The following is a 19,463-nucleotide window of genomic DNA, read 5'->3' as shown; positions in this document are numbered from 1 at the left end:
AGGGAAAAAATTTTATGTTCCACATCACTAGGTATATCCTTACAGTATGATTATGATTTTAATGTAAAGTCAGAAGTTATATTATTATCATAAACTCTCCAGGATATTTTAATTTAGCATAAGACATAACATTGTATGGAAAAAGCACTAGTTAAAGGATTATGAGATGTGAGTTTGTGCATCAGTTTTTTCATTATCTGGATACACAGTCTTGGTCAAATCATTAACATCTCTAAGCCTCAATATATCGAAGCGTAATGATTGCTAATATCCCTTCCAATAATAAGGTTTACTGATTCTGCAATACAAATATTTCACTATAACGTTTATCCATTACTAACAAGGCTGGTTAAGTTAGTGCTGCACACACACACATGAAGGTTACCTTATGAAGTATTTTTATGTTTATTTCTATAGAAACTAATATAGAACACTTGAAAGATGCTAATGGAACACGTAAATTGGTGGAGGCAATGAAGATGCAATCAAAGAATCTCCCTGGTAAGAACAAGAGTTTTACAAGGCTAATATTTCTGGTTTGTTTACGTTCTTTGGGATTTAATGAAGACTGGGTCTAAATGACAAGAGTAGCTCTATGTTATTATTATTATACAGGTAAAATCTTCATGAATATTCTCATATTTCATTATATTCTGGTATTTACTAGAAATAAAAATTAAGATATTATGAGTTTTAGAACTCATTCATTTAGAAATTAAACCATAAAAAATTAAATGCTATAGTGACCTTAGAATATGGTTGGTCAAAGTATGTTTAATGCTATTCTATTCATTTTTTTTTTTTCTGGCTTGGCAAGAAAATTCCTTCAAAATTTGCCAAAGGAGAAAGGCTACCTCATGAATATAGTAGTCACAAGAAGAATTTAGGATAGTTGATTTATTGGTTACCATTTCCCTCTATGGGAATAGAGGAATGATGGAAATACCAGGCATATTATGGTATCTCAGCTGTAGTAAAGTACACTAGTTGTGTTATATAGTTCAGAGATTATATTACTGCCTTTACCCATGTAACAGTGATGGACATACTGTCTGTTGACTTCTAGTGTGATACCAAAGAGGTAGACAGCTTAACTGATATATAAAGGAAAGGTACAGTCAAAGACAACCCTATTAAAAACACTGTCATCAAAGGTCACTCTGGGCATGTCCAAAGACTTTGCCCTTTGGGAATAAGTATAAAGGGAAAGATATTATTTTGAAAAGAACAACATGGAAACCCAGCAGTTGAAAAATACAGTAACTGAAATTTTAAAATTCACTAGAAGTGCCCAGTAGATTTATGCTGTCAGTAGAAAGAATGAGCAAACTTGCAATATTGAAATACTACAATGAGAGTGGAGAAATTAGAGCAGAGAATATAATTTAAAATAATGGCTGAAAGAGAACTAGATATCGTAAATAAAATGATTATTATAGCAAACACTATCTATACATATTTGCTCTTCTTTCAGTTTCTCTATAGGGCAAAAAGTTTTATAAATAATGAAAGAAGTATAGTTAATTATATTTATAGGTGTGGAAAGAGAATAGGGCTTTTGAATGATATACAAAACTCTATATCCAAAATACGTTGTAACATTTCTAAATCTCACTGGAATTTGATGAGTATAAATCTTAAGTAGATTCTACAATTGTGGTGACTGTTACACATTTCTATGATCATATTAATAATGACTGATTAAACATTTAAAATGGGAAAATTGTATACTATATGTATAATATGCTATATTTAAAAAATAACTCCAAGAACTTCAAGCAACATAGGATTTTTTTAAGGACTTGAAGCAATGGAAGGATATTGTGAAGGAGGAAAATTAACACATATGCCTTTTTGCTCCTAATGTTTAACCCAATCTACACTCAAGAGGTATTCTCATTGCCTCCCCCTTATATAAGAATCCCTTGCTTTCTCAATTCATGTGACTCAGTTCTTCTAATTACATCTGTTGGAGAAAGACCAGAGGGCTAAAATATGTCTGCCAATGTTTTCCAGTTACATGTTGCTATAGCTCATATTACTTTCATAAATGTCATTACTTAATTATTGAAAACCTGTTCTGCCCAATCCAGTTTTGTCTTTGGTTTTAGTAATGATGGCCCATCAGGTCTCTGCCTCTGTTTAGGTTACAGTAGCAGTATATTTTTTGCTGCCATGGTGGTAGTGAAAACTTTACAATTCATGGGCTTAGTCATTTCTCCAAAGCAAGACTTCTAACCTGTGATGTCTGGGTCATGGCAATGCTTCCCACTTCAGGTACACGTGTGTTAGAACCTATTGCCCACAAAACTTCACCCAATAGGTAACCCAGAGTTGCTTATTCTAGTTATTTCTTTTGCAATGTGAAATTGTTTTAGATGAGTTTCTTCGTATTTTTTCTGTCATTAGATGTACATAGTAGTTTCCACATCCAGGAAAAAGCTAAAAATCATGTAAAGACTCCAATGGAAAGGGATGCAATGCCAATGTTCACATTATTGCAAATTGCCCATTTCCTCCTCCCCAGCTAGAAGTTCTACATGCTAAGAGGACCTTGAGAGAGCACTTTATCTCATTCCATATGTTATTTGTTATTCTTTTCCATCACTGATGCCTACTTGATTTAAAGTGCCATAACTTAATAAAAGGGAGAACATTAAAATATTCCTGGACAAGTCAAAGAATTTCTGTGACTCTACTGACCATAGTTTGTAAATTGACCTGGGGAAAAACTGTTAAGTCCTGCCTCACCAGGTATATCCCCACCATATGAATGTGTTTTTAAAATGTGCATGGAAGTTATACTATTAAGTTAAATGTTCTGGGGTGATTTAAAACTGTAAAAGACTTTATGTTTTCTGGGTAAAGCCATAGAAGAAGCATCAATTTGTGCATCAATTTGGTCATTACCCAGATATGTCACTTTTGTCAAATCACTAAACATCTCTATGCTTCAGTATAATGAGGCTTACATGTTTACTAACAGCTCTTCAGATTAAAAGGTATTATGTTTCTGCAACCCAGACATTTCATTAGAATTCTCCTCCTATAATAAGAAATGCTAATTAGAGGGATAGTAGACACACAAACACACATGTGCTAACATTTACCTTACAAAAGTACTTTGAAACTGTTTATTTCTATAGCGATTGATACAGACCCCCTCCCAGGTGTTACCGGAAGAGGTATAATAAAGAAGGAAATCGAGACACAGTCAAAGAGTCATCCTGGTAAGAACAAAAATATTTCAAGTCTACTTAAGGTTTATTTATTTCTTCTGGAGTTTAAATTTGGATCTTTAAAGACTGTAGAATCTATGTGCTATTATTATATTATAAGAATATTACATTACAGTATATTACATTATATAATATATATAGTATGTATATAGGGTATTACATTATAGGAGTATTATATTACTCCTATAATTAGTGGAATTCTAGCAGTTATTATAAATTGACAACTAGTCACATATTATAGGTTTTAGAACTGATCCATTAAAATGTGATCCTTAAAAACCCAATGTGGAATTGAGCTTTGAATACGCTTGATGGAAGCATTTCAAATGCTGTTGTACTCCGTTTGTTTTTTCAGGCTACATAGGATAGTTGCTTTGTATTTTCAAAGCAGAAATTCTAGCTTATGAAATGGATAAGAAGAGGAATTTAACAGCTAGTTATTGCATTGGTTACTAATTCCCTCTATATGATTGAAATATCAAGCAAATTTATAATATCTCACGTGAAGTAGAAACCTTAGTTTTGTCATATAGTTCATAGTTTATGCTACTGCCTCTTTGCCTGGTGGAACAGTGTTTCACACACTCCTGATCCATCCTTGTGTGATATCAAAAGAGGCAGAGAACTTAACAGAGAAACAAGGGAAAGAAATAGTCAAAGGGACCCCTTTTAAGAAACTGTCATTCAAAGGTGACTGTGTGCATGCTCAAGTTTATGCCCTCGAAGAATCAACATCAGAAGCTTCACACTGCAGGGAAGGAGACTTCAGTACAATAGAAAATGGTCCAGCCTGATTTCTAGATAAATAATCAGGAAAACAACAACAAACTTTCCAAGGGGAGGAGAACTCAGTATTCACATTTGCTGCAATATGTTATTTAAATGCCCAGTTTTTACCAAAAAGAAAATATAAGACATAAAAGAAACTGTAAAAGTGTGTACTGTACACTACGAATTTCAGAAAGAATAGGTTTTTAAAAATACTAAAGCAGTGAGAGGGTGTTGTGAAGGAGGAAACTGTGATTCTTTTTTTTTTTTAATGTTCAGTTAGCCACTGTATAGTACATCATTCGTTTCTGATGTAGTGTTCAATGATTCATTAGTTGCATATGACACCCAGTGCTCATTACAGCATGTGCCCTTCTTAATAACCATCACCCTGTTATCCCCCACCCTTCTACCCTCTGAAACCCTCAGTTTGTTTCCTGGGGTCCAGAGTTTCTCATGGTTTGTCTCCTTCTCTGATTTCTCCCCCTTCAGATTTCCCTCTCTTTCCCTATGGTCCTCCGTGCTATTGCTTATGTTCCACACACGAGTGAAACCATATAATAATTGTCTTTCTCTGCTTGACTTACTTCACTTAGCATAATCCCCTCCAGTTCCATCCATGTCGATGCAAATGGTGGGTATTCATCCTTTCTGATGGCTGAATAATATTCCATTGTATATATGTACCACATCTTCTTTATCCATTCATCTGTTGAAGGGCATCTTGGAAACTGTGATTCTTACTAGAATATAAATTTCTCTAGGACACACCTTTTTCCCCCAGTTTTTAATCCTATCTGCTGTGAAATGTTCTAAATGTCTCCTTGCTTATTTAAGAATCTCCTCACACTCATCCCAAATGAACCATTTATTCTTACTTATGCCAACTGCAGAAAAAATCAGAGAACCTCAGATATATCTCCTAATATCCCCATTTTGCATTGCTCTATAGCATTTTACTTTCACAAAATGTCATTATGTACTTATTGAAACTTGTTGCATCCGATGTTATTTTTTATGGTTCCTTCTGGTGAGATATCCAGGCTGGTTCCCACTTCTTCTTAGGTTGTGGTGAATATATATTTGGGGTCCAAAAGTCATAGTACACCTTTAACAGTTATTCATGGTCTCAGCAATTACAACAAAACAAGATCTACCTTATGGTGTCAGGTTCATGACAGGTTTCCAATCTCTGATACACACTTTCCAATAACCAACTTTCATTCACAAAATATTAGGTACATTATTTGACCCAAGTCACCAGTCCTAATTATCTCCTTTTTGACTTGATGTAAATTCCTTTTTAATATCTTTCATGTGTTTTTCCTCTTTTTTGACCTATTTAATAGTTTCTAAATCCAGCAAATGTTAAAATCACATAAAAATTCAAATGAAATGATATGCAATTGCAATAGTGGTATTACTGCAAATTCATTCATATTCCTTTCCCCAGCTACAAGGTATGCACATAAGGGGAACTGATAGGCACTTTTTTTTTTTTAGACCACAGAACATCTTACCTTTCTACAGCAGTGATGCCTACTTGATTTACAATTATATAACCTTAAAAAGTGGCATAAAATAGTGTTGAAAGAGCCAAAGAATTTCTGCCTCATAGTAACTTTTTCTGATGTGGGACTATGGTTTATAACTTGAACTATGAACGAAAATGTCGCGTTCAATCTCAGTTGTATATCCTACAGTATGACTGTTCTTTTAGCATAAACTTAGAAGTTATATTATTAACACAAATTTCTCAAGATATTTAAGGTTTTATAAAAAGGTAGCATTGTATAGAAAAAGCACTGGTTAAGGAATTATGGGGTGTCAGTTTTGTCATCATCTTGGTATGTTTTCTTGATTAAGTCCCTAAACATTTTTGAGCCTCATTATCATGAGCCTTATATGATTGTTAAGAGCACTTCAAATTCTATGAAATTTTTTATTGTGCAATTCAGACATTTTGTTTTTCTCTTCTTCTAGAAGAACAAATGCTGATTAAGTTTATACTACACACACACACACACACACACACACACACACAACCACACATTAATGCTTACCTTATAAAGTGTTTGGAATTTTTTTTTTTTCTTTTTGGTCTATAGAGACTGATGTAGAACACTTGACATATACTGTTGGAGGAGAAAAAATAATCAGTGAAATCAAGACACAACTTAAAAGTCACCCTGCATTTTTTAAGTCTAATATTTATGGTTTATGTCATTTTGGAGATTTAATTAAGTACGGATCTTTAATGACAACAGTAACTATATGTTATTACATGGGTAAAAATCTTCATGAATTCCCTCTTATAATTAATTAAACTCTAGTATTTATTATCATTAGAAAATTAGCTAGATATTATTAGTTTTAAAATGTATTTAGAAAGTAAGCCATACAATCCAGTGCTCTAGACTGGACCTAGAATATTCTTGGTGTAATATTTCTCACTGCTGTTCTACTCACTTTCTATTGCTGGTGTAGAAAGGAAAGTTGCTTTAAATTTAAAAAGCAAAAAAGGCTCATTGATGAGTTTTATAAGAACATTATAACAGTTATTTCATTGGTTACCACATATATACCATATGTAGTTAAGTTGACATGTGGATTTATGTCTCTCCTAGTTCTCTAGCTGTGTTATGTAATTCACAGATAACACTACAGTTTCTAATCCCGGAGTAACACTGTTAGATACGTCTCTCTCTCTCTCTCTCTCTCTCTCTCCCTCACCCTCTCTCCCTCTCTCCCTCTCCCTTCCCTTCTCCCTCTCTCTCTCTTTTTTAGACTCCCTGTGCATGCTCCCAACAACAATAAGAGTGAGTTTTGACAGACAGTAAACACCCCCAGAAAGCTGACCGGGAAGAAACCATAAACTTGAGCGCTCAGCACTGCTATAAAGAAAACAAAAGGGAGGTTCTCAGCAACCAACCTGTCTTTACAGCACAGAAAGCTTAAGAATTCTCTTTCTTTTTTAGAGAGAGAGGGAGAGTGTGTACACACATGTGTGCATGCAAGAAGGTGGAGGAGTAGAAGGAGAGGGAGAGAGAGAATCTTAAGCAGGCTCCATGCTTAGTGTAAGGCCCACTGGTTGGGGGCGGGGGGGCTCAATCTCACAACCCTGTGATCATGACCTGAGCTGAAATCAAGAGTCAGACACTTAACCAACTGAGCCACGCAGGTGACCTAATACAGTTCTCTTAGGTTTAAGAAATACTGTAGTCATGAACTTTTGGCAGAAATGATGCTGAAATCTAGAATTTGGAAATAGTTGAATCCTCACATACAAGCAACAAAATAGGCGTTCTTGATGAAATTTAAGATTAAGGCAAGATTTCTGAAACTTTGCTTTTGAATGCTTTATTTATTTCATTATATCACACTTTTACTCCTGAAAAAAAAGTAGTTAAAAATAATCAAATATCTTCTCTTGTTTAGTAGGTTACTTTTAATTTTGTTGATTTTTTCCTTCACTATGTAAAAGCTTCTTAATCTGATGTAGTACCAATATTTTGTTTTGCTCTCCCTTGCTTCAGGAGACATATCTAGAAAAATGTTGCCTCAACCAATGTCAGAGACATTACTTCCTAAGCTCTGTTCTAGGATTTTTATGGTTTCAGGTCTCACATTTTTAAATCCATTTTGAGTTCCATTTGCTACAACATGGATGGAACCAGAGAGTATAATGCTAAGTGAAAAAAGTCAGAGAAAGATAAATACTATATGATGTCACTCACGTGGAATTTAAGAAACAAAACAAATGAGCAATGGAAAAAAAGACAAAGAGAGAGACAAACCAAGTAACAGAGTCTTAACTCTAGAGAACAAACTGATGGTTACCAGAGGGGAATGGGGGGGAGGATGGGAGAAATAGGTGATGGAGATTAAGGAGTGTACACATCACGGAATGTTATATGGAATTGTTGAACTACTATATTGTACACCTGAAACTAACACTATTGGTGCCAGTCAGTTATGTGAACTAACTGGAATTAAGATAAAATTTTTAAAAAATGAATCAAATAAAAATTATTTACTCAAAGAGCTTATAACTAAGGTGGTATGAAAATGGAATCATTTGAATTAAGCAGTTAAATTTGTTTTGTGTTTTACTCTAACAAATTTGATAAGTTGTGAAGAGTCATTTTTATATATCTTTAATTTTCAGACTGTTTTTGTTTAGGTACTTTGAATTATTATTTGCTTCACTGTTCCTCATATTAGGGGTCCTCATCAATTTTAATAATCTTTGGCACAGAGATGAAGTACTCTTATCAACATTTAGTCAATTTAAAATACCATGCCTTTTAAGAGCAAAATTAATTTAGTTACTTAATCTGTGCTTATTTATTAATTGTGAATTTATAATTAAATGCTGTAAACAGAATTTAAGAGAAATTGCTAAGAGGAAAGGAGTTGAAAGGAGACTATAAGCTCAAATACAGAAATTAATATTCACATTTAAGATAAAATGGGTTTGATTAAAGGTCAAGATTAAGGAAGATGCTATCTAAGAATACAGAACAAAAAAAGGGAGAGAAAATGAAGAAGTTTATAGAAATTGGAATGATAGACAAGTGGCCACTCAAATATGAAAATATTACAAATGCAGAAATAAGGACTAATACACAGAGACTGGAGAGTAGTATGCAAATAGTCATAACATCTTTGTGAAATTTTTAAAATTTTTGTTTTAGGTGTGAATTTATTTAAAGACAGGTATATGTCCACACAACATCAAGAAGATTCTTTTACCAGTGACACCGCACCACGTAAATTCTCAACAAACGAGATCAGTTTTTCATCCTTTGACAATCAAGGTAAAATATATAACAACATAAAATAAGTATCTAATTATCTAGAACATGTTTTGTAGTATGCTTTTTCATTTTACTTCTTATGAAATATTTTAAGCATTTGGAAAATATGTAACACTAATATAAAAAATACAAGATTCTAATGGTTTCCATTCTGTGCTGTTATAATCTCATTCCACTTTTTCTCAGTTCTTACTTAGGCCATCATAAGCCATACATAATGGTGTTTTATACAAGTGTTTTCCAAAATACTTGATTGTGCCCTCTTTATTTTCCTTTATTGTGGAATTACCCCTTGTCTTCTCCCCAACTTCCCACATTATTCTTGTAGGTCAGTTAATTTTACAAAAATATGTACACCACACACACACACACACACACACACGCACACACTTTTTAGCAGAAACCTGCAAGTTAAATGCTTTTACTTCTTTTGGTTTTCCTGAGTATATTATTATGCCATCTCAGCAATACTTTTTAAAATACATTCTTTTTAATCTAACATTTTATTTTTTTTGACAGCATAGTTAAGATTTTAATAAATATTCTTCCATATATCATTGTTTAATATTTATAAGTACCTGTATGCAGATGTATTTATTCATACTTTTTTAAAGATTTATTTATTTATTTGAGAGAGAACGAAAAAGAGAGAAAACAGCAGGGGAGGGGCCAGAGGGAGAGAGAGACAAGCAAACTTCCTGCTGAGCAGGGAGCCCAATGTGGGGCTCGATCCCAGGACCCTGAGATCATAACCTGACCTGAAATCAAATTGGATGCCTAACTGACTGAGCCTATAACATTTTAGTTAGAAATTTCATTTGGGGTAACTAGGCTTCTGTACCGCCTGCATCCAAAATTATATTCAATTTTTAATACGAAGATATACCAAAATATTTTCATACAAATAATTTAGTTTTGATACTTTCATGAAAATAAGATGAAGAATAAACATAAATTTGACAGTATGGGGCCATTACCCCTAACATGCATTAAGGGTTTTATCTTACATGACTCCCCAGCTTTTACTCATATTTGACAAATGTGAATGACTAGCTTGGAATTATGTCTTCTGAAATAAATCATGTCAACAGTATTTTATTTTCTCAATTACAGTCTCTTACTAAGCCTCTCAGCCTATTGCTTCAGTTTAATCTCTAGCCAATGATTAAATAATATGAGGCTTATAATTATTTGTTTAAATGGAAGAGTTCTGCAATAGCACATGTTACTTTTAAAATCAGTAGGATTTGTAAAAAAATTTTAATAATCATTAATTACACTGGTGAGGGGGAACCAGTGGTTTATGTATACAGCTCTAATTATCAAAGGTATATCCTTCTAAATGTAGAGTACAGATCAAATACAGAAATGAGTATTCTGGTTCAAACTAAAACAGGATTTGGACAAAATTAAGGAAGATATTGAGAATAAAATCTCTGTCCTTCAGACAAAAACTAGGCATGCCGCCCTCCATATCAGATAAAAAATAGTGAGGGCTTTGCTGCTAATTATTCTAATTTACTAGGAAGAGGAAGAAGAGTTTTTGTACATCTACCTTTGCAAATACTAAAAATACTACTGCATCGAAATGCTACAAAAGAAGAACCTTTCTCAGTGAGAAGGGAGAAAGCTTTCTAAAAAGGACTGACATAATTGGATATATCAGAGAAACAAAAGCAGTAAGTGACATTTCCTGTAAAATATTTGGCAAGAGAGGAGGATTACAGTGATGACATCAATGTTGTAGGAGTTTTGTGGGGTTTTGTTTGTTTTTTCTTTCTTTGTTTCTTTTGTTTTATTTTGTTTTGTTTTTTTACCATCCACCCCCTGTGAAAAAGAAAACCAATTTGATACTTATCCACAGATGGGAGAGGCTTTGTTGAAATCCAGGAGTCCAGCAAAGAAGTTCTAGCACACTGTTGGAACAACAACAACAGCAGCAGCAACAACAATGAAATCTAAGATTGGATACTTTGTAGGGGGTAAAAGGAACAGTTTGATTTTACCTACACCACTCCTTCTTCAGGGCAGCATACTTCAGTGCCAAGAGAGCCCTTTTCAGCCTAAGATTTCTCCCACAGGAAAAAGTGAGAGCATGTGAGTGAGTACCCAGCTTCTCTAGCTGTGCAGGATACTGTCAAAAAGACCCATTTCTCTCTTGTCTCATCCAGAGAACTGAGTCATAAGTTGCATGACCCTTGAGGTCAGAGAGTGGCTGAGAGAATGAATAGCAACCAAGGCTCAGAATTGAATATATAAAAAGGATGTGACTCCTAAATGTGTCAAAGGACTCCATCAGGAGGCCTACAGCTGCTGAAAACCCTTCACCTGTGGAGTCCCTAAAACTGGTCCACAGGCACCTCCAATATTCCATGTGTCTCATGCACACAAACTCCACCTTGTGGCTGACTCCCTGTGCATGCTCCCAACAACAATAAGAGTGAACTTTGACAGACAGTAAACACCCCCAGAAAGCTGACCGGGAAGAAACCATAAACTTGAGCACTCAGCACTGCTATAAAGAAAACAAAAGGGAGGTTCTCAGCAACCAACCTGTCTTTACAGCACAGAAAGGCTTAAGAGTTCTGCCACAAAAACAAACAAACAAACAAACAAACAAACAAAAAAAACCCAAAACAAGAAGTGTGGAGCAGGCATACCCATAGAAAAGGTCTGAAAAGACATCAGAATTCCTAGCAGGGCTGAAAGAAGGGATTTCTCTCTGGAAGCCAGTCAGTAAACCTGGAGGAGGTGACTACTTTTTTAAATGTAATGAAAATGGAGAGGACATCAAGGAACATGAAAAATCAAGGAAACATAGTACCATGCAAGAAATACATTAATTTTCCAATAGCACCAGAGAAATGGAGATTTGCAATTTAACTGGTAAAGAATTCAAAATAGCTGTTTTAAGGAAGCTCAGCGAGCTACAAGAAAATACAGAAAGTCAGCTCAACAAAAGCAAGAAAAGAATACACAAACAAAATGAGAAGTTTAACAGAGAGAGAGAGATCATAAAGAAGAATCAAAGAGAAATTCCAGAGTTGATAGCAGATCCAGCGGAAGAAAATATTTGTAAAGTAGAAGACAGTATTGAAATTATACAAAGAAGAGGAAATTTTAAAAAATGAAGACTGTATGAACTATGGAACACCAATAATCTAACATATGAATGATTGGAATCCCAGAAGAAGAGAAGGGCAGAGCTTATGGAAAGAATTAATGGCTGAGAATTTCCCAAATCTGGGGAGATATTTGAATATCCAAATTCAAAAGCTAAGAAATCACTGCAAAATTTCAATCCACAACAATGTTTGCCAATATACATTATAATAAAACTGTCTAAAATCAAATACAAAGAGAGAATTTTAAAAGCAGCAAGAGGAAAATATTTATCTCATTCTTGGGGAATCCTCTTTGGCCTTAGAAGCAATCTCTGTGAAAACTTTGCAGGCCAAAAAGAGTGGGATGATATATTCAAGTGTTGAAAAAAAAACAAAAACAAAAAGAATACTTCACCAGGCAAAGTTGTCCACTAGAAATGAAGGTGAAATGAGGCTCAAAAAGAAAGAGAAGCTAAGTGAGTTCATTGCCACTGGAACTGCCTTACAAGAAATGCTGAAAGTTCTTCAAGCTGAAATGAAAGGACACTAGCTGTCATGTGATATGTAAACACATAACACACTAGTAAAGACAAATATCTAAATTCAGAATACTCTAATACTGCAGTATGATAACATATTAACTACTTAACTCTACCATAAAGATTAAAGGAGAAAAGTATTAAAAATATCTACAGCCACAGTAATTTGTTAATAGATACACAAAATAAACAAAGGTAAATTATGACATCAAAAACGTAAAAGGTGGAAGGAGGAATAGCACACAAAAATTGTAACATAGGTCATTCCTGACTGTACTCCCCCAAACAAGAAGAAAAACTAAAATCTATTCATGGACAGGACACCCTTGAGAAAAATCGTAGAACAGAAGGATAAAGCTGAAGCACCCCCTCTCCACATCATAGAGACCAAGACAGACTGCATTAGAAAGGTAGGAGAAGTGGCTACACACTGACCATATTGCCCCTCCCCCATGCCCATTGGAGCACCACAGTGAGAAATTTCCCCTGAGCCCCCAGTTTCTTCAGCTGGAAAAGAGAACCCAGGATGGACATCTGGCTGCTTTAGCATTGTGTGTCATCTCTTGGGAGCCCCCACTCGGTCTAATGTCATGGGGATTGTGCGGTAATCCATGGAACTTGACCACTGGGAATCTGTGACAGGGAAGGAAGGAAGTCCCTGCAAAAACCATCACTCAGACCCTGACAGACTGAGTTCCTACCTGCAGTACCAAAGTAGTAGTCCCAACCAGCAGGTATGCTTATCTGCAGAGACAAGACAGTAGCATAATCTCACCAGGAAACTTGGTGAGGTGCAGGTCTGTATGATTTGGGTTTTGAAAAGAAGAGTCTTGCTCTTCTTATAGAGAAAATGTTGTATAAAATATACAATGGGATATTATTCAGCATAAAAAAGAAGGAAATCCTGTCATTTGTGATTAAGTGGATGGAGCTTGAGGTCTTATTATAAACAAAATAAGTGAGATATTTGTGTGCTTTCACTCACATGTAGAATCTAAAAAGCTGAATTCATAGAAGCAGAGAGTAGAATGTTGGTTACCAGGGGCCGAAGGGTGAAGGAAATGGAGAGATGTTGGTCAAAGTGTACAAACTTCCAGTTATAAGATGAGCAAATTCTGGGATTTAATGTACAGTGTGATAACTATAACCAACCATACTGTATTATATACTTGAAGGTTGCCAGGAAAGTAGATCCTCAATATTCTCAGCACAAAATAAATAGTTACATGAAGTGATGTAGGTTTTAACTTGTTACTATAATCCTTTCATAATACATACATGTATCAAATCACTGCATTATACCCCTTAAACCTACAGTGCTCTATGTCAATTATATCTCAGTAAAGCTGGGTAAAATGAAATGAACATGTGGCTTAGACATACAATGGAATATTATTCAGTATTGGAAAGGAAGGAAATCCTTGCATATGCCACAACGTGGATGAGCCTGGAAGACATTAATGCTAAGTGAAATAAGCCAGTCACAGGAGAAACAATGCATAATCCATTTATATGAAATGTAAAAGAGATAAAAGGGATTAAAAATACACTTACCAAGATGAGTACTCAATAATGTATAGAATTGTTGAATCATATTGTACACCTGAAACTAATATAACATTATATCTTAGTTATACTTCAATAAAAAATAAAATAAAAATAAACTTAAAAATAAATTTAAAAAGAGTCAAACACACAGAAGCAGAGAATGAAGCCACTCACAGGGGCTTCCAGAGGCTGGGGGTAGAAAGAAACAGGTAGTTGTTCAGTTGGTATAAAGTTACAGTTACGTAGATGAGTAAGTTCTAGAGATCTTCTGTACAACATCATGCCTACAGTTATAAATACAGTGTTGTGTACTTAAAAATCGTTAAGGGGGGAGTATTTGTGCTAACTGTTCTTACCACATACCTAAGAAGAAAACAAGAGAAGGCTTTTGGAGGTGATGGATATTTTTATTATCTTGATTGTGGTGATGGTATTGCAGGCTTACGCGTATGTCTAAACATATCAAAATGTATATGCATTAAATACGTGCAATTTCTGTATAGTAAGTATACTCAATGAGCTACAAAAAAAAAAGATGCTAACAATGAACACAGAATAAAGACAAGGAAGAGAAAATGATCAAAGAGTTTGTATAAACTAGAACAATGAACAAGTGGCCACTCAATAAAATCTGGTAAGAAAACATTACAAACATATAAATAAAGACTAGTACATGGTATTTGGAGAGTAGTGTATGAATATTCAGAGTCTTCATCTAATTTAAAAAAAAATTTTATTGTAGGAATGAATTTATTTAAGGACAAAAATATTTTTTCACATCATCAAGATTTACTTCCGAAGAACATCATAATGAATAAATTCCCAACGAAAGTGATCACTTTATCACCCTTTGACAATCAAGGTAAAAAAAAACAGATGATAGATAGATAGATAGATAGATAGATAGATAGATGATAGATAGATGATAGATTTATGTATAAAATAAGTATATAGTTACTTATAGTGATTTCTTTTAAGATTTTATTTATTCATTTGACACAGAGAGAGACAGCCAGTGAGAGAGGGAACACAAGGAGGGAGAGGGGGAGAGGAAGAAGCAGGTTCCCAGCAGAGCAGGGAGCCCGATGTGGGGCTTGATCCCAGGACTCTGGGATCATGTCCCGAGCCGAACGCAGACGCTTAACGACTGAGCCACCCAGGCGCCCCTATAGTGGTTGTTTAGTATGGCTTTGCATTTTACTCATTTTTCCTCTTTTTATTCGGAAGTATTTTAGGTAAATCCTTGTAAGCCTGAAAATGAAATGGCTTTAATTTATACTTTTATTAGCTGTATAATATTTCTCAGTATAGAATTCTTTATTTAATCATTCTTCTATTAAAGGTTTAGCTTTTCACCACTGGAAAATGTGCCCATGAACATGCATTCTTATCTATTGATACTTACATTTCTTTGGGAAATTCCTAGGATTTTTTAATGTTAAAAGATACTTCCAGATTGCTTTCCTAAAAGAATATTAAAATTAACATTTTGCCCAGCAATTGTGGAGGAAAAAAATACTTTCCTCTGCATAACCATCAGCCATACAGGTGGATGTTTTGTTTGTTTAATTTATGCCCATCTGAGTTATTAAATCATATCTAAATCTTTACTTTTTTTCCATATTTGTTAGTGTCCTTTTACTGCATAATTACCCAAAAACTATTTAGCTTAAAACAGGAGTTCAGGATTTAGAGTTCACGATTTGGGAGTTAGCAATGTGGACTGGTTTTGGCTGGCTGACTTATGCATCTTTGGTCACCTTGTGGTCAATGGCTTCACTCACATGTCTGGCAATTGGCTAGCTGTTGTTTGGGGCAATGGGGATATATAGTTGGGGCTCACCAAAAGATAAAAACCTCACTAGTTGTTTGAAAACAGAGCAAAAGTATAAAAACTCATTAACTAACTATAAAGTTATAAACGAGGTAACAACACGTAAAAGAATTCTGAGATAACATGGAGGAATGTTAGGAGGAAGTTGCTACTCCTAGGGCTGATGAAGACCTCTGAGTAGAAGACGCAGCTTGGCTGGTGCTAGTATCTCTGATTTTTCAGGAGGGGTCTCAGACATCCTTCTGAAGAAGGGACATTGCTAGTGTCTCAGCTGGTGAAGGTTTAAATAAAACTGGTTTTGCAAATGTTGAGAAAACGGCAGACCGTTTATGTCATGGAAAGAACTTCTAGCTCCTGGGATAAAGAAACCTTGCTGGGATGATGTTCACAGGAACTGAAAAGAGACATGAAGCTCTCAGGAAGCCCAGTGGTTGCCAAATGAAGGAAGTAAAGCCCTTGTTTCTCCTCCAAACTTGCAGTCTCTCTCTAGCGTGCCTTATGTGCATAACCCTAATTTGGAGTTACCTGGCAAAGCAAGAATGTGGTTATCAGAGTCCTGCATCCAGTACCACAAAGCAACTATGGAAGGATGGTTTGGGAGCTAAGAGGAAACAAACTTTTGAAGTGACACAAAAGGTGACTTGGCCCCTTGTGTCTCATCATCCAGCTGATTAGCTTAAGAGTCTACATGTTGTAACCTCAGGTTCTTAGAGCAACATGTGAGCAAGCCCATTGTACAAGCATTGTAGAAACATTTGAAGTCTCTGCTTATATCTGTTTGCTTTTGTTCCGTTTACTAAAGTCATATAGCCAAGACCAGAATTGTATGGGAGGATATGAATACCAGTAGTCAACAATACATTGGAGGCTTGGGGCGCCCGGGTGGCTCAGGCGGTTGAGCGTCTGCCTTCAGCTCAGGTCATGATCCCAGGGACCTGGGATCGAGTCCCACATTGGGCTCCGTGCTCGATGGAGAGCCTGCTTCTCCCTCTCCCTCCGCCACTCCCCCTGCTTATGCTTTCTTGCTGTCTCTCTCTTTCTCAAATAAATAAATAAATATATAAATAAATAAATCTTAGGGGGGAAAAAGAATACATTGAGGCCATTATTGAAACCAATCCACCACAATGTTCCCTTCGGTTGCCAATATTCTTGATATCCCCCCATGCAAAATGCATGTGCTCTTCCCAGAACCCCACAAATTCATATTAGAATTTGGCATTAGGGCCAGAGATCACAATTTTGTGATCTATAATCATTTTCAGAGGCAGCTCCTATGATGTGATTTCCTGCAAAACACACATACACACATGCAGAATACAGTAGCGATACAAGGATAGGTCCCACAGTAGCCAGTCCCTTACGGAAAGGTGGCAAAGAAAAAACACAACAAGCAGAGGCACATAGCAGTAAATGACGGATACAATCAGGTTGTCTTTTCCATCATTCAATTATATTATATTTTAATTATATTGTAATTTTCTCAATAAAAATATGCATGCAAAAAAGAAATGAACCAGGATGTTGGGATATCCTAGGATGAAATGCACACTGGACATAAGGAACTATTACAAATGTATAACAATTGATATCAACATCTCAATAACATAAGATGTCCCTTGTTTGTGCCCCCTTCCCCTTTTCTCAACAACAAAAATTTTGCACCCATCCATGAACAAAAGTGCCTTTGTAGAGGTTGTGGGATCCAGCATCATACACCAATGGACCTGGAAAAGCCTTGCCCACCTGTGCATTGGGTAATAGGCAGCCAAACCTCCATCTTGGCTGTGGACTCTGCAGTAGCTCATGAATGGCTCCAACCCCTCTTGGTCATAGTCAGGGAGCACCTGGAGAACAGTGAGTAGTCACCCATAGACAAGAGAGCTTTGTGGAAGTCCAGGTTTCCAGATAAGAAGTTTCAGTATTTCGTTGGAGCAAAAAAATGAGTTTGAACACATTGGATTGGATAAGAGGTACAATTTGACTTCGCCTGCACCACACATCCCCCAAGGTGGTACAGCTAGGGCCAAGTTCTCATTCCATGATGTCCCCCTTTGCAGGGAAGAGAGAGTAGGTGAGTGAGTACCAGGCTTTCCTAGCTGTGCAGGACACCACCAAGCATCTAGAGTACTAAATTTTGGGATGAGATTAGATCAGAAGAGTGACAGATATGATTCTCAGAGAGCATTAAAGGGACGTGGCTTCTGCTGTGCTTGGACTCCATCAGGAAGCCTACCCATGGGCTGCTGGGAAAGCCTCACATGTAGAATCCAGCAACTGGCTTGTGGGCATCCCCAGCAACAGGCCGATCTCACCCACACCTCCCCCAACTCTGCAGCCAGCTCCATGTGCATGCTCCTGAGAGTGCTAGTGACAGCAAGCTTTGGTGGACATCTAGTGAGCACTTGCAGAAAGTAAGCCAGGTTCTGTGGGCCAGAGAGAAACCATACCTTGAGCTGTGGTGCCACCTCAGAGAAAACAAAAGGGAGGGTGTCCACACTTGGCCTGGTGTGATGCCGGATCCAGAGAAAATACACAAGCTTAAGAATTCTGCCACAAGAGGGAGCAGTAAGTATGGAGCAGGTATGTGCATTCAAGGTCCCAGAAAGCCTCAGGATTTCTAGCAGGGCTGATGAAAGGCAGTTCCTTCCTGAAGGCAGTTAGTAAAGACTGGAGGAAGTGACTGCTACTTCACATGTAAGACAGAAACACAAAGCTCCAAGGAATATGAAAAATCAAGGAAACAGGACACCACCAAAGGATGACAATAATTTTCCAGTACCAAACCCAAAGACACAGAGATCTAAAATTTACCCTGTAAAGAATTCAAAATAACTTTTATTATAATATATGTAATACTAGAAATATATATAAAAATATAATTATATATTATCTGTATACAAAATATAATGTACATAATAGAACTTTTTATATATATATATATATATAGAGAGAGAGAGAGAGAGAGAGAGAGAGAATAGAATACTATTCAGCTATCAAAAAGAAGGAAATCCTGCTATTTGCAACAACACGGATGGGCCTTGAAGGAATTATGCTAAAGTGAAACAAGTCAGAAAGAGAAAGACATATACAATACGATCCCACTTACATGTGGAATCTAAAAAAAAGCTGAACTCATAGAAACAGAGAGTAGAACGGTGGTTACCAAAAATTGGTTGGGGGAAAGGGGGAAATGTTGGTCAAAGTATATAAACTTCCAGGTAGAAGATGAACAAGTTCTGGGGATCTAATATGCATCATGATGATTACAGTTAACAGTACTGTATTATATGCTTGAAAGTTGCTAGAACTTTAACTAACTAAATTATCCTAAGTGTTAAATATTCTCACTACAAAAAAGATATGGTAATTACGTGATGTAATAGAGGAATTAGCTAATGCTGTGGCGGTAATTATTTTGCAATATGTAAGTGTGCTAACCAGCACATTGTACACCTCAAACTTACATTATATGTCAAATACATCTCAATAAAGCTAGAAAAAAAAAACCAAAAATAAATGAATGACATAACCTTACTGTCAGAGTTAGAGAAAAATGAGCAGCTTGAAGTACCTGGAAAAGAGTGCTTTGAGTGGATACTTTAAGGCTA

General features: G+C 35.8%; 1 protein-coding gene across 1 annotated transcript in view; it reads left to right on the top strand.

The window, feature by feature from the left end:
* Positions 1-19,463, top strand: part of CCDC7 (coiled-coil domain containing 7) — a 346,398-nt gene that overhangs the window by 321,119 nt on the left and 5,816 nt on the right. Inside the window, exons 24-26 of the mRNA XM_040645272.1 lie at positions 418-501; positions 3,147-3,230; positions 8,705-8,827. Of these exons, the coding sequence (XP_040501206.1) occupies positions 418-501; positions 3,147-3,230; positions 8,705-8,827 (291 nt within the window). The remainder of the gene's footprint in view (positions 1-417; positions 502-3,146; positions 3,231-8,704; positions 8,828-19,463) is intronic.

This window comes from Ursus maritimus, unplaced genomic scaffold (genome assembly GCF_017311325.1).
Source record: "Ursus maritimus isolate PB19 unplaced genomic scaffold, ASM1731132v1 scaffold_31, whole genome shotgun sequence".
NCBI lineage: Eukaryota > Metazoa > Chordata > Mammalia > Carnivora > Ursidae > Ursus > Ursus maritimus.
Note: the sequence above shows the minus strand (reverse complement) of the source record. Positions and strands in the feature narration are given on the sequence as shown.